This window comes from Centruroides sculpturatus, unplaced genomic scaffold, assembly GCF_000671375.1.
Source record: "Centruroides sculpturatus isolate CEXI.00-Female unplaced genomic scaffold, Cexi_2.0 scaffold306, whole genome shotgun sequence".
Taxonomy (NCBI): Eukaryota; Metazoa; Arthropoda; class Arachnida; order Scorpiones; family Buthidae; genus Centruroides; species Centruroides sculpturatus.
This window is the reverse complement of record NW_019384504.1, coordinates 181,089-197,779: the sequence shown is the minus strand read 5'-3', so window position 1 is coordinate 197,779 and position 16,691 is coordinate 181,089. Positions and strand designations below refer to the sequence as shown.

At 32.5% G+C, this 16,691-nt stretch overlaps 1 protein-coding gene across 1 annotated transcript in view; it reads left to right on the top strand.

Annotated features, from left to right (window-relative positions):
• Positions 1-8,322, top strand: part of LOC111622181 — a 26,423-nt gene extending 18,101 nt beyond the window's left edge. The window contains exons 11-20 of the mRNA XM_023364527.1: positions 974-1,149; positions 1,216-1,288; positions 1,628-1,734; positions 1,830-2,007; positions 2,086-2,130; positions 2,676-2,803; positions 4,277-4,516; positions 4,587-4,716; positions 7,873-8,000; positions 8,066-8,322. Of these exons, the coding sequence (XP_023220295.1) occupies positions 974-1,149; positions 1,216-1,288; positions 1,628-1,734; positions 1,830-2,007; positions 2,086-2,130; positions 2,676-2,803; positions 4,277-4,516; positions 4,587-4,716; positions 7,873-8,000; positions 8,066-8,144 (1,284 nt within the window). The 3' untranslated portion in view covers positions 8,145-8,322. The remainder of the gene's footprint in view (positions 1-973; positions 1,150-1,215; positions 1,289-1,627; positions 1,735-1,829; positions 2,008-2,085; positions 2,131-2,675; positions 2,804-4,276; positions 4,517-4,586; positions 4,717-7,872; positions 8,001-8,065) is intronic.
• The last annotated feature ends 8,369 nt before the right edge of the window (positions 8,323-16,691 follow it).

Genomic DNA, 16,691 nt, shown 5'->3' with positions numbered 1-16,691 from the left:
AATTTCTGCGGTCTCGAATCATATCGAAACAGAAATAATCAAACAGAAGAGCAACTTGAAAATTATAGGGAAACACATCGAATCAGAGAAAGATTACGTACAGGAAGATAAACAGTTTTTTATGTAAAAAAAACTATATTACATATAAATGTACGAACAAATAAAAACCCAGCGAAGCGGGTACTTGCAGCTAGTTACAAATAAAACTTGTAAGTAAATTCTATACGTCAAACGAAGATTATTCTGAACGCTAAAAGAATTTACTGTATTCATTAAATTTTAAATAATAAATATCTGTTGGAATGTAATTGTTGTGTAATAAGTATGTCAACGATTAATTATTTCTTCATTTTTAAATAGTTTTTTTAATTTAATTTTTTAGATGGATCAATTATAAATACAGGACGCATCTTAGTAATAAATCATTACAAAATATACGCAATAAATTAAAAAAGTTAAAGTTGAAACGACAAATACATTCGTAGAAAAGATTTTGCTGAATTTCATTACTACATTATTTTAGTTTTGTCAAAATTACGTACATTTATTCACAAAACCGACGTCACTTTAATCAAATTAGCGTAAAAGCAATCACGTGTATGACAATGCCAATATACTTAATTTTCTTATATTATTTTAACAATAAATTGTCATTTACAATTTTTTTTATAAAACCCACCTCTACCCTCATAATTAGGCTTTTTATCCATTTTTATAACAGTTACGTGTATAAAAAATGCGATAACAGATGGCAGCACCGATATTTTAAAGATTTCCGGAAATGTTGAGCAACTCGTTGCTGGTTTATTTAATTAATAAATGTCTTCGTGTTGTCAGAATTGAGTACATTTTTATAAAGAATCGAACACAATTACGACAACTCAAATTTGTCCGATTTTCCTACTCGCTTACCTTACCTTATACAATCAAATTTTTTATCGAATTTCTAATATATTCATTATATTTATAAAAGATTTTCGAAGATGTTCTACTGAAAAATCCGGAAATTACGGATAAAGTTAAATGCATCGAAGGGGACCTCACTCGTGAGAACTTAGGAATTTCCTCGTGTCATATGAATTTGATAATGAAGAATGTTTCGGTGGTGTTTCACTTGGCCGCTTCGGTTAAATTCGGTGAATCTTTTCGGTAAGTTTTACTCTAATTAAGCACATTATTTTGTGACTTGCCCATTTATTTTAATTTATTTTGCAGAGATTCGTTCGTCAATAACGTAGAAACGACAAAAAATGTGGTAGAAGTTTGTCGTCAAATGAAAAATTTAGTGGTAAATATTTGGTAATAATTTGATTGCAGCTAAGTTCTTAACGTGCACGACATTGAATTTAGCACAGAACTTTTTCGTATTTATAGTTTAATTTTCATTTCTAAATCAAATCAGCTTAAATACTTCGTATGTTTTGCGTTTTTCGCTGAAATAACACAAAATATTTTTCTATGTCTTTGTAATGTTCACCGATTTCGATTACAATTTCTTATTAATAATTAAAAATAATTTTAAAAATGCTATATCGTTAGAATAAAACATTATTTTCAATACTCATTCCACTTATTGTTTAGTATAAATTTTCTTGGGGATTATTGAATAAATTAAATATAATTTCAGGCATTCGTACACGCATCTACCGCTTATTCTTTCTGCGACAGAAAGGAAGTGGATGAAAAAATCTATACAATGGCCAGAAGTTACGAGGAATTTAAGAACATTGCAAAGTACTATATTATGACATTATAAATGCAATATTTTTGCAATTTAATTTTTTAAGTTTTTCAATACGTTCGTCGTGTTGATATTTTTCTAATTGTAGTGTAGAGAATTATGCTTCGGTACAAATAACAGAAGAAAATCTTTTGGAAAATCGACCCAGTACTTATCATTTAACAAAGGCCATAACAGAAAATTATTTAAATAATTTCTGTAGAGATTTGCCTATAATCATTGTAAGACCTTCTATTGTTGGTTGCACTTGGAAGGAACCTTTTTCCGTGAGTATTTCTATTCTACCACAAAATACAATCATTATACGTTTGTGTGTAATTAGTACAAATTTGTTTTCTTTTTAGGGATGGAACGATGGCAATAGTGGAACAGATTACGTAGCCGCAATTGTAAGTGTATATAAATATTTCTGGGAATGAAGGAAGGATTAGCTATTTTTGAACTTAAATATCGAAAATTTATCTAGATATACAGATAAATCCTTCAGAGAACATTTTTATCCGAGTAATACCATTTACAGTACTAAATATACAATAGGTGTATTAGTAAATTGTTGTATTTCTACGTTCCTCTTATTCTTCTAATGTTCGCTTTTCAATTTAACTCTGTCTAATCACACTGACTGAAAAAAAAAACCACATTTACGTTTATGAATCAGGAATTATAGTTAGAAGTTAACCAATTACCATTTACTTAAAATGTTATTAAGTGGATTCTTATGAGTTAGCTTCTAATTCTAATTCTGTATTTTTGAATCTTTATGTTCCGATGGTTTTTTTACAAGTAGAATTAAATTCTTCTTCTTCTTTAAAAACATATTTTAGTTTCTAATAAAGGTAAATATTGCAATAAGCATATTTTATTTCACAAAAATTTAATCCGTGTGACACGATTAATGTCGGGTACTCGAAACAGTGTTCGGTTCTACTTTCAGGGATTGAAAGGAATACTTCGAAGCATGTTGTGTGACGAAGCGAAAGTTTTTGATTTCGTTCCATCGGATGCAGTGGTTAATTTGATGTTGGCTGCTGCTTGGAGAAAGTCAGTAATGCCTCGTCGAAGGTAAGGTTTTATGAAAATTTCAATAAATTAAGAAAGGCATCGTCGTTACAAAGCTTCCTCATTTTAAGTACTCGCTATACAAGGAAAAAATTTAAACATTTGCATTTAAACTTCAGCTATATTAGAAAAGATGTAGCTTAATCAGAATGTATGAGCTATGGTATCAGCAAATGTATATAAATTGGTAAAAAGTACTCGTTGAGCATTAAATTCTTTCATAAACACGCATATTTGGGAAGATGCAGAATAAAATTGAAACGAGAGTGCGAAGTGATAAGCCACGGCAGTACAAATTTTCAGAAATTAAAAAAATACAAAGTCTATCGAAAAGATTTTTTACAGCGATAAAATCTCATTTTTAATATAAGTTTTTCCACAACTCCTTGGCAACTGGATCTGATCAGAAAAAAATTTGAATGTCTGACGAATTTTCGCAATGTCATCAAGTTTTTCGCGTTAATGAAAATGTTTGCACAACGCTTCTTCTGTTTCTAGCGTTTTCACTATAATATTCACTACCTCTTTAAATGTATCTGTAACCTGCTTGGCTCTGCCACCAGCAGGTGGTATTGAAAACGTAATGCTTTTTCTATGCAAGAGAATTCTGGTCAAATTCCTCTTAATATAGACGAATAGTATCGAACATTTTGCATTGTAAATTTTTTATTTTTTATTTTATAGAGTTATTTTAGAATTACGGTTTAGAATTTTGAAAATTTAATTCATTTCTTCCTACGAATGTTTAATAAATTAAAAGCGCGATATATTTGTAGAAAATTTTAAAATTGGTAGGTACGTAAAGTTAAGTTGGTTGGTAGGTTTGTCGAAAAATTCACCAGTTGGCAAAAAGTAAGGAATTGAATGGATAAAATACATTTTGGTAAATCACGGAATAAACTAAAATACAGTGAATATGGACGAAACTAATTTATTTAAAACACTGATTATGGTTGAAAGGGTTTTTAAATTAGCATAAGTGTTTAAATTTGTTGATACTAGTGTCAAAAAGTGATGCAGAAAGCCTTTTAATTAAGGTGTAGTTGGCAAAATAGCAATTGGGACGAGCAAGGAGTTGTTCTATTAATTTAAAAATTATCTCTAGTTGGCGCGTTAGCCTCCGATATATTTGTCCCTCACAATTACCTGTGTATAGTTTTTACTCCACCATATCTGAACCATTGCGCCTTTTTCAAATCTTTCTCCAGCCGCATCATCTGCACGAAAAGTAATAAAATTGACACCAGAACTATGTCGGTACCTTTCGACTTTCTCTTAAATGAAACTGGACAATATTCAGTTTGCCAAATTAATGTACAGATTACTATGAAGAGAAAACATTTAACAGAAAAATGTAATTATTTTTCTATTAAAACCTCAAACAGATATTACAAATTTACTACTTTTAATTTCTTATAAAAATTTTAAAATAATATTTAGACATATTTCAGAATAAAAATTACTGTTCTCTTTCAGAGAAGACGAAATTGCAGTTTACAATTGCACTTCAGGTTCCATAAATCCTTTCACTACACAACAGTTTTTCAAATGCTTAAATGCGAATTATTGGAAATATCCCTCGGAGAACACATTTTTATATCCAACAAATATACCCAAGAAGAGTTATTATTGGAATCGTGTATGCATTATGACGCAACATCAACTTCCTGCAATTCTAGCCGATGTATTACAAGTTGCTATTGGCAGGAAACCAAAGTATGTTCTTTGAAATGTGCTTACGTATTCTATGGCATGTTAAATGATATTCGCATTGTTTGCAATTTAGGATGATGAAAGTCTACGATAAAGTTCATAATAACTTAAGTTTGCTGGAATATTTTTGTACTAGAGATTGGAAGTTTAGTACTAGAAACGTGCGGCAATTGCTGGAAAGGATGTCGACGAAAGATAAACAGGTAGGATGAATTTCATTTAAAGTAGGCAGTATCTTATGACAAGTACAATTGACTATCTACAAATGATAGTGTCGGGGATAAAGAGGAATTTTGGACTCAGCGAAATATTGTGTTACGCGAAGTACCATCGTCTAATGAGATATTAATATTTAAATATGTTTAAAATCCGCACGACGTTAACAGGTATGGAAATTTAAATATGTAACATGTGGAAAGGTAATGCACTAAGTTACGTGACCTGCGTAATCAACCAGTCATCATGCGTTACATTGAGTGTTGAACACAAGATTGTGTTATTAATTAAACGCTTTTCTTTTTCCATCTTTATTCGTTTGAATAAAGATAGAAAAAGCCAAGTGTTGAATTAATAAGACAATCTTGTGTTCAACACTCAATAAATAGTAAAACACGGTTTCAGAAAACAAATCACATACGTTACATATTTTTCGATTTATTTATTTATAACATTTAGAAATCGTGGTATTTTTGAAACCGTGCCAGTAATTTTTCGTAATTCGAACACAAATCAATTATTGTATTTATTTAGACACTTGGAAAATCTCATCATTAAATTTCATTCAGTTTATTTTACTCAGAAATCGTTTGTAACATCTAGTTAATAATTTGATACTGGTTTCGGATGAAGTGAATTCTCGTTTACATCGTTATTTCTAAGAATATCCTTTATTAATTTCTTATTAAATAAGAATATTAGAGATCCTGTTATACATCTTCCCGAAATCTATAAATAGTTTAAATAAATCCGTATAAATTTCCACTAGTCGATTAATCACAAATATTCATTCTATTTTTCATCTGTATACAATAAATTCAAATAAACTACTTTCTAAACTAGTCGTTCTTTCAACTTCAACATCTCCCAAGTGAAAGGCGAAGATGAAAAACAAGAAGAGAAGAGTATGTGATAAACTCTGATCTCTCGTCGTCTGGTCTAAAACTTGCTTTTATTTTTCCAAATTATGATCTTATATGAATATCAAATTTTAGGCCGAACGAGCCGAGCGGTCGAAGTGGCAGCCTACAGCTCTGGAGACTCGGAATCGAATCCGGACAATATTGAAAAGTTCCCAGGAATTATTCGGAGGATGGTCATTCCGAATGCGTCGGATCCCGTCTCTTATAGCCCAGCCGCTTCATTGTGAGCCTGGCCGAACTCGTAATGGGCTGGCTACAAGTCGACAACGTTGGCAATACGATAAACAAATCAAACACTTGCTATTTTAGTCTTCATTTTTAACTACTAGAAATTAGGAAAAAAGCGGTTAGTCGTAGCGGCATAAATTAGAATTAGTAATCGCTCTGGAACTAGAGCAGTGGTTCTTAACCTATCTCGAGTGTTTCACGAAAGAAAAAATTTTAAAGTATTTATTTCCATTGTTATATTCGTAGACAATTTCATAATACTATTTTATTCAACATGTAAAAGTTTATTAGTTTATTGCTTCTTTGTTTCCTGAGAATAGTAAACATGGAATAGCTTATCAAGTTTTGGATGTATTGATGCTAATGCTCAGTGTAATAAAAAGTATAACTATATTTTAATTTAAATAAAATAATTAATTTTCGTTTAACCAATAAAACATTTCGGTAGAAAATTTCGAATTGAAATACCGTGACTTTCGTATGTAGTTATAAACGTGGAGCAAAAAGCAAACATTCTTAACCAAGAAATATTTGCGTGGAATGAAGAATTTGAGTAACATATAACACAGTTTGTACGCATATATTGAGTAGTAACACAGTGCAAGTATTGATTATATGTGTACTCTGTTCTCTGGTAACTCAGCACGTCTGACCAGACACTTTGATGATGTAGCGTATTTCATAGTTCCATGTCCGAAAATACTTCAAGCTGTCCGAAACAAAATAAAAAACGTTAAAAAGACACCCACATACCATCATTCTTCGACTTTATTCGTTCCGTTTTTTAAAGTTTTTATTTTTTTATTCATTCACTTGATTCGTAAATATTAAACAGTGGAAAATTAATATAGAACTCAGTGCTGAAGTAGGTTTATTGGAAACAATGCGTATTTGGTGTCATGTCAGGCACAGAAATACATTTGGATAAATACCATTTATACTAAATCACATCGATCCGCTTACAGATGAAGTGATTTTTTATGATAACACGAACCACTTTGAATCTTTTTTGTCAAAAAATTCAGAAGTTAATGTTAAATGTTAAGAAGGTAAATTTCACAAAATAAAGACGATAAGAGAAAACTGCTCGTATTCATTGAAAAATGTCCATTATCAAATATTGCTGTTTACGTAAAATACTTCTTATAATTTGTGTTCATATCTCAACATTACCTTAATATATTTTACAAATAAAACACTTGTGTTATAACAACATTTCACAGTTATTGTTATTTTTAATTTATTGTATTATAGTGACTTACTGGTGTCGATAATACCGATCATTACGTGTATTTTCTACATTTATTTTAGAAAATAATTAAAGTTGAAATTTTAAAGCACATTGCATCAAAACGCCATTAACCATTTACATAATAATGAATTTCTTTCATTTATTTACATCGGACATTTTAATAACGAAAAGAAAAGACGAATGTAAAAGATGAAAGCAAAAAATTACACTATTTGCCAATAAAATCGCAACACCACGGAGGCGGCAGCAACAAACGTGAGAATTGCATAAAAGATACAGTATTGTTGGGTAAGGCAAACGATTAGCAATTGAACGCATGCTTAACTGTTATTACTGCCAGAAGCGGCTACTCTGGGTACTGATTTGATCTCGCTCTTTAACTCAAAATTATCTGCCAATATAATTATGTCTTTTACCCACATTATATCGTAAGTGTACAGTACAATAAATACGACTTTGCTATTTGCTTTCGTTCCCGGTGTAGCATTTTTAATGTCCAGCAATGTATAATCTGTTATTGCCATTTCTGTGAACTAATAACAAATTTGATAATTATAAGTATTTTGGACGCATTTTATTTTTATAGAAGCTGGTTGAATCTGACAGGTTCGAGTAGGGAATTTATCGAGATGCGACAACGGCACTAATTCAACAACAAAAATATATGCGAAATTTAGTTGTGTCGAATGTAAAAATACAATACTTATAGAATACGAAAAATAACAGAAATTATATTTCAGTGTTTCGACTTTGACATCTCAAGACTCAATTGGGACCGTTACATGGAAGATTACTTTCTGGGCATCAGAAGATTTGTTTTGAAGGAAGATGACTCCACCATCGCTCGAAGCAGAAAACTAATATTAATGTATGTTTTACATTCTTCCGTTTCTAAATAATACAGTATCTAACGCAATGTTATCTCTTTTACAGGAAATATTATATTATTTTACTCGCAAAATGTGTATTGCTTTTCGGATTTCTTTACATCCTGAGTTTCTATTCATTCTAATTTTTCCTAGATAAAGTTTATTGGTTTTTTAAAGTTAAAAGCTATTATATCCTAGTATTCATGTATCATTTATTACTCTGTCACGATATAAACCATAGAATATACTGAGAAAATGTGGTTATCGATGTATTAGAAAAAAGTGATGTCTAAATTTTTGTGTCTAATTAAAACCTTCAAATCGTTGTGAAATCTTTAGTATTTCTTATATGATAAATAAAGCAACTACTATTCAACTGCATATAAATTCATATGAAATTCGTTGTATAACAAATGAAGAACAAATTGAAGTTCGGAAATGAGCTTTTCACACTAGTTAATTATATTATGTTATTCATTAATTTTCATAAAAATAAAGCAAGTTTGTTCATTATCATAATGCCAAAGTTCCTTCATCCACATAACAAAATCATATTCGCTTTTTCATTATCACGGAAGTAATTTTACATTGAGGGAAAACTACGACTTCAATTAAAATTACGATTAAGCAGAAATAAAAATAAGCTTCTTCTAACTGTTGCGTAGCTTATTTCTAAGTGTCTTAGTTATTCCAGAAAGCTTATTTTTCATTAGATAATTTTAAGTGCGGGAAGGCGTAAACTTCGTGAATTGTTCATCAAATGAAGAAACATGATTTAATTAAGTAAATTTTAAAACAGAATAAAACAAATTCGGTAATTACAAAGAAAAAATTATAATACAGCATTAGGAGAAATTCTGTGCAATGATGAATAAAACCACCATAAAATGTAACTTTTTGTTAGTACAAGGACCTAGTTCATTTGTTGTAGTTTGTTTTAACGCACTTAATTTTCCTAGCAAGAGAAGTTTATGTTCTGAAAAACTACCAAAATGTTTGAATCAACCCAAATTTTGATTACAAAATTGTGAGCTTTGAGTGATTTGTACGCTTCCATGTGATTAAAATTGGGTTAAGATAAAGTAGTGTACGATGTAATCATATCTTATGTTCTATCTTCGGCAATGAATTGCGATCCTCTATGAACGAATTGGAGTTATTTTCGTACGGATCAACTCCACCACAAATAAAAATTATTACTTTTGTACCAGTCAGAGTCATGACCTGTAACAGTTTTTAAATAACCTGCTAAAAATTTTTTTATCTTCTATGCGTGATAAATGTTCAGACACAAGCCTAAATTATAGCACCTCCACAAACAGCGTGTCACAAATATGGCGCAGAAGACAGATCTTGTAGTAGAGAAAACATATACAAAACTGGCATGAACGACATTTCACATGACGATTCGGTCACATAAGTTCATGTTCATGCAAGTTCTCTATATGTTTTCCACTTCAAATTAGTGCTGGAGTGTGTTAAGCCCCTGTACATCATACCTTTCCGATAGCAATGGAGTCATTGCAGTCATCCATTTAACTCTTTGCAGAGGAAAAGATTTCAATTGAAATAACGCGACTTCTGGTATTCAACAGAAGTTATGTGTAGTCCATCAGAGCCAACTGCCACTTTTTTTTCCATATCTGGACTCTGCTTTCATCTATGTAACTACGATCTCGTGATTAAGGAAGGACGGATGGACAAACAGAAAGACAACAGTGAAAATTTATAAATCTAAAATTTTTTCAAATTGCAGCACAATTAACAATTAAGTACAGGAACTTAACGTGAATTACAACACTTTCTGGACGGCAACTTAATTTCGAAATATCAAAAACTAAATAAAAAGTTCATAGAGGATTTTCAAATTAGCATTTTTAGTGGCATATTTTAAAATATCAGAAAATAGACTACAGTTAAATTGATAATTCACAAAATATATTGCTTCGTGTTCTTGCAGATATTTGTAAAGTTATCGATGGTAAGTTACGCAAATTAAATAAATTTTAACAAGAAACTAACAAATGAAACTGAAAATTATGTAAAATTACTGATGTAGTCTTCCAAAATACAGTATACCCCAAAACATATCGAACCTATATCACTTATGCAGCCATAGTTTTCTGTGCGTTGACCCTATATAATAAAAATTGTCTTTCAGCTTAATCATATATGTGCCAAACATATGCATTTGTTTATGTTCATCTGTCTGTTCGGAGTAATTGCATGATAAAAGGGAAATGTTTAATCAGCACAACATACTTTATATTATCTCAACATAGACTGTTTTTTGAACTTTTGAGTTTATCATCATCCTATCTATGTGTAAAAGTTGAATTAACCTTAATTTTACTTTTCAGACTTAATTTTTTTTATTAATTAAATCCAACAATAACTTTTGAAGAAAATATTATGTACGTTTTACAAGTTGTAAAATTGTGTTGTATGTCAAAACCATTTCAAAATTGACACAAATAAAACATTGAGAAAGAGTCAAATTAGAACTTTGTTGGACCACATTTGTCCTGAATCACATGAAAAAGTCGACTTTGCATACTTTTAATTAATTTATCAATGATATTTTGCCCAATTTCTGACCAAACCTTAAATAATTCTTCTCTGTACAATGATAAAGATCTTCTATGGATAAGAGGAATACAGCAGTCTAATTCGTCCCACAGATGTTCTGTTATTAAATTTAAGTTATTAATTAATACTGGTGACTGCGGTGGCGATTCAAAAACTTTGATATCATTTTTATTGAAATATTTTCTGAGAAGCAGTGCTGTACGTTTGGGATCATTGTCTTGTTGAAAGACAAATTCATGTTCAATCCCCGTTTTCCTTGCTGCTGCCACTAAATTGTCTTCAAGTATCTGTTTGTAATCTACTGATTTCATGCGATCGTGAATTTCAATATTTCAATATTTATAGGGGGATAGGAGGCATTACTCAGTGGTATATCCTCAAAGAGATGAAAAGAAGTGAGAAGGGTTAGTTGGAGGGAAAGTCTGTTGTGGCAGGGCCGAAAGTGGGTGGAAAGCGGAAGAGAGGTGAGAAGTGGAAGGGGAGGTCAAGAGCCGCACCGGGAACATTATTTAAAACATAAACAGGTTACATATGGAAATAATATTTACAAAAGAAAACAAGAGAGGCACAGATTTTTAGGTCCGTACATAAAAACGCGACTATAAGTTCCTTAACACAAAGTAGACATTACCTGGCTTAGTACCATAAAATTAACATTCTTGATATCAAAATGGTGAATATTATAATTAGGTTTACAGGAAATACTGCTTGGCGGATAGAGTTGTAACTCAAATACACACAAGTAGCTATACCTAATACACATGTTGAACTAGATGACGATGTTCTTACTCATTGTCGTGTTGCAGGTCCAGAGCCTTTGTTGACTCGACAAAGTTTATAAGTGCGTTAAAGATCTTCTGATTTCTAACTAAGACGTTGTGGTCGCAAGGCCAGTTGTATCCCTCCTGTAACACTGTCCTGAGTAGATTCGTCCTATGTTGAGTGTATTGGTTGCAGTCGAATATGAGATGCTGTGCGTCTTGTTGCGAAGTCCCATTGCACTGACAATGCGGGGAGTTCCTGTGCCCAAATCTGTTTAGGTAGGCCAGGAAATTCCCGTGGTTGGTGAACAATTGAGTAGTTCTAAAGTTAATGCTGAGGTGTTGAAGCTGTAGTCGCTGTGCGATGTCTGGGAAGAAGCTGAAGGTTGTCCTTCCTGTCTCTTCCTCTTCCCAGTTGTGCTGCCAAATATTGATCATAGTGTTCCAGATGAGTTTCTTGGTTGCCACCAACGGAATGTCTTCGAAGGCAATGTCGTTAGTACTCGAGGAGACCTCTCTAGCAAGGCGATCAGCCTCCTCGTTACCAGTGTCACCAGAATGGGCCCGTGTCCACATGAAATTTATGTGACTGGTGCTACCAGTTAGCTCCTGAATGATCATCTGTTGAATGTTGCCATCCAGCTTACCACTGGATATGCTTTGAAGAGCAGTTCTACTGTCCGAGCAGATATAGATGTTTTTGCCCTTGAGCTTAGTACTCGTATTAATGTAATTGAGGGCTCTGTAAATGGCATACAGTTCAGCCTGAGTGATGGAGCAGAATCCTGCCAGGCAGTGAGATTCTTTGTGCATGAACTGATTATTTCGGGTATTATAGTGGACCAGACCAGCTCCCACTCCAGTCTTAAATTTAGAACCGTCCGTGTAGACAATATTATATGGAAGGGAACCCTCTGCCTGGGAACCTATTGAGACCTCTGGTAGATGAGCAGGGTGATGCAGTGGTGAGTAGGTGGTCTGAAAAGTGGTGTTGAGTCTATGGTGAAACAGGTGGTCCATTTCCAGATTGGGTAAGCTTCCTATGTCCAGGTATGCTAGAAGTTCTTTCTGTTTCCCCGTAGGTATGATGAGGTGAGTCAGCCTCCAGAGGATCCTATTGGCCTGAGCCTTAAGACTCATTGGTGGTATCCCAGTCAGGACTTGGAGAGCTGCCGTAGGAGCCGTTTTGTATGCCCCCGATATCCGAAGAAGGCATACACGTTAAGAGCCCTCCTGATGTGGACCTTTGAAGCAGCTGCTCCCCAGATTGGGGCACCGTACAAGATTGTAGGCACTATGACCTGTCTATAGATATTTACGAGAATGTCTCTGTTGACCCCCCAGCTCTTACCGGCCATGTAACTGAGGAGATTAGCCAGTTTGAGGGCCTTCCCACATACATAGTCCACATGTGGGTTCCACTTAAGTCCCTGATCGATAATTAAGCCCAAGTACTTCATTTCTGTGGTATGAGGGATCCTTATGTTCCCAATTTTAAGAAAGGTGGCTTGCAGAGTTGCTGGCCCTTCGACATCTGCATACAGACAGATTTCTGCATGTTGATAATAAGTTTATTTTTGCTGCTCCACTCGTGGATATGTGTAAGAAGCTTGTTCGCCTCAGCCTGGAGTTTTTCGCCATTTCCACCAGATACCATGACCAGGGTATCATCCGCATACCCTTGTATTGCCCAGGTTGCCGTGATGTCGTTGGGATTGATACGCAGAAGCCCATCATACATGATGTTCCACAGTCCCAGGGGATGTCCACTGGCCCTGACCGAGAGCCCTGTGGACATCCCCGGGACATCTCCTGCGTAATGAGTTGCGATCGTAAATTTGAGCAATATTTCCCATTCCGATTGTGAATGAAACTAAATTTTTGGGTATTTTGTTCGATCATAAACTAACGTTTTTGCCATACTTTCGCATGAACCCTGAAAAAACCCCAAACTATGTAAGGTGTGTTTTATTGTTCCAGAGTTTTATTTTTATAAAATACTTGAGTTTTCTTTTTCCAAACAAATTTTCGTCGTTTAGTATCCCGCAATTCTCATTTTGACTCATCACTCCAAATAACACGGTTCCAAAACTCTAGGAGCATGTCCACAAATTTTTTGGCAAAAGCTTGTCTTTTCTTCTGACTCACTGCTGAAATCATTGGTTTTCTACGAGTCACTCTTCCGTGGAAACCATTTTTATTTAATCATTTATTTATTTAGCTGTTATAAAACAGTTTTTGGTTGCCTCACAGTAAATCATTGCATCTTCTCTTGATGTTGTGGCCTAAGAGCGTTGTCCTGGTGGTAAATTTCTCACTGTACTGTTATTTAAATATTTGACCATTACTTTTCTAACACCTTCTCGTGATATTTGATGCTTTTTTGTAATAATAGAAAGAAAATCACCATTTTTACGCTCGTGTATTAATAAAATCTGCACTCTTTCTTCGAGATTTAATTTTATATTCTTTGGCGAACTTTCTTATTGATACTAAAAAACTTTTAATTCACAATTCTGGAATTAAATTTTGTATTATACTCAATTTTAAATTAATTTCTTGCTGTACTTACATCGTTTTCTTTGCTGTCAATATCAATTGATATAAAAATACTTCACTCTTTGCTCTACAATTGTTTACTGGTGAAATAATTGAATCAGTTAGCTAATGTTTTATGCAAATTAGCAAGGTTATTAAATTTATGCAAAGAAGTTAACTGACAAAATCGCATTTTTTTAAATGTTAAAAAATAGAATTTTTTCAGTTCTTAACTTTGAAATGATCTTGACTGCATCTGTAAAAATATCTAATCTTTCGATCGGGAAAATTCTGTTCGAATCCAACCTTTATAATTAAATTTATACAGATAAACACTACATTTTAGGTCAAACAGATGCTTCTTTCCTGCTCGTTTGTTTTAGTTCTATTTCTATTGTAAAACATAGAGACACCACTTAAATTATTTTCTTTGTTAATAGTCTGTTTATTTAGACCATTTCAATTAAATCCGATCGTTTCCGTAAACTATCCTCGATTTTAAAAAATAATTCTTCTTTCGATCGCCGAAATTGTGTTGACTGGAATTTAACTAATGAACGTGACTTCCGCAACTTTTGTCTTTTCTGTATATTTTCTAACGTGCTTCGGGACATGGCGTCTCTTCCGTGTTTCGTTATTTCGTAATTCGAACCAGCCATTTGAATTACGAACGTCTTTCGGTGCCACCCATCGTGAGGTGCACGCCCAATTGCTATTATAAATGTATTATGAAACACGCATTTCAGAAGAATCATTCTTTCTTAAGAAGAAGATTAATGCGTTCGTTGTTTTCCTTCTTTTACTTTCCTGGTTATTATGTACGCGTAACAAGAGAAAGAATGGGAACATCCTCATCCTCGTGTCACATTTTATCCTCAGAGTTTTTTCTAAATCTTCACGTTTTAAGATTTCTTCAATAGAAAAATACTCAATAATGGCAAAAAAAATGTACGTATGTTTGTGTGTATATTGGCGTATATTTCGCTTACTATTTCAAAATGGAGTAAGTATTAAAAGAATGGCATGGTGGCTTTTATATGAAGAACACATAAAAGACACCATTACCCTAAAAACTAAGGGCTTTTTTTGCCATTATTAGTAATTAATACTATAAAAAAATTTTGATAACATAATCTGATGACAGATGGCGCCAAACACTTTTATATTTTGTTTAATAATATAAAATATTTTTAATAAAAACTAATAACAACCGGAAAAGATACGCAATTCACGTTGATAGGTTTGAACGGAAAATGGAGTAAAATGAAAAATTGAATTGTTTGAAAATTCAAAGAATATTAACGTTGCTTTATTTATCACTTTTCATGGAAGAATCGATATTATTTCATTATCTCAAAGATAATAAAGATTGCAAAACTTTTACGATTAAATGTCATAAACTAATAAACAAAAAGATTTTTTATTGTATAAAATTTGTGGAGCAATTACTTATTTACTTACAGATGCTAAGTAATGCTCTTTATCGTGAGATTACTACACTCAACATACGAATTTGTTTTCTTTGTAAAAAGTTAACCAACAAAATCCGTAATTCCAAAAAAATCTGTCAGTCACGGTCTATTTTTCAAATATTTCACCAAACACAACCGATACCTCTGAAATTAAGAAAATGCGAAAATTTAAAAATCGAAATTAATGATAATAGCATTTAAAATAAGATTTATGGTGAATAAATATTTATCCCATTATTTCAAATTTATACATTTTTTCTCATTAAAATGCATAATATCGATTATTCACAAAATAAACGACAAGACATTCGAGTAAATATGTACTTAAAGTAAACTTTCGTTTAATATTTCAAACGAACTTTTCGATTTCTCTAAATTGTTGGTGCAGCACGCCAAAAAGCATGCTTCATTAACACGACGTTGTCCTTTTCTTCTTCTCACAAGTTTCTTTCGTAAGGTGAGTTGACAACCGAATTTCTAATTTTCTTCCTAAACAACTTTCCGTGTATGAGATAGAGCAGGCTTCGTGCATTGTAATGAATATCCTTTTGTGTGTTATTATAAAAAGTCAGAATTGTTAGAAATGTACATAGAATTTGCAAGTTAGCAACTGTGGAGCCTCTCATATTTCACAATAAACGAATATTGGAAGGTCAAGATCACATCTATATAAACTCGATTAATCGTAAAGAGCATGATGAATGGAAACCCTTCAAATCACAAGGTAAAGTTTTACACTACGATATTATAAATTTTAATTTCTGTTTAATTGAGAATTTGTAATTTTTTTCTTTTTCTTTCATTATACCAAAGTCTAAATTTCTTCAACTCGAATTATAAAGAGAACACGTGAAAAAGTATGAAATGCACAAAGATTCGGCAAGTCATTCCAAAAAACAACGGAAAAGATTCCATTTTCAATAATTGATTGAAAGCGCTGTTCAAACTCATGAAATTCTTAGGTTTGAATTTCGAAGAGAAAATTTCTCTGCACATCGCGATATTATTGGCGGGATCCAAAATATATCCAATTTACTACGTTTTTGAAACAATCCTTCGATATTCGCAAGGGAAATTATCAGCAATCGACTGGCTTATATTTCTTTATTTTATGTTCACTATGTCCATTCAAATATTTTTCTTTTATTATTTTCACGCCACCAAACGGATCATCCTATCTAAAATCAATAGCGCAAACGAAATCGTTCAATCTGAAACTAACAAAGGAAACAATAAACTATTAACATTAAAATGCTGTTTGATGTGGATAACGAGTATAGCATGCTTTTTGGCATTCCATTTCAGCGTAACTAAAGGTCCTTACAAAAAA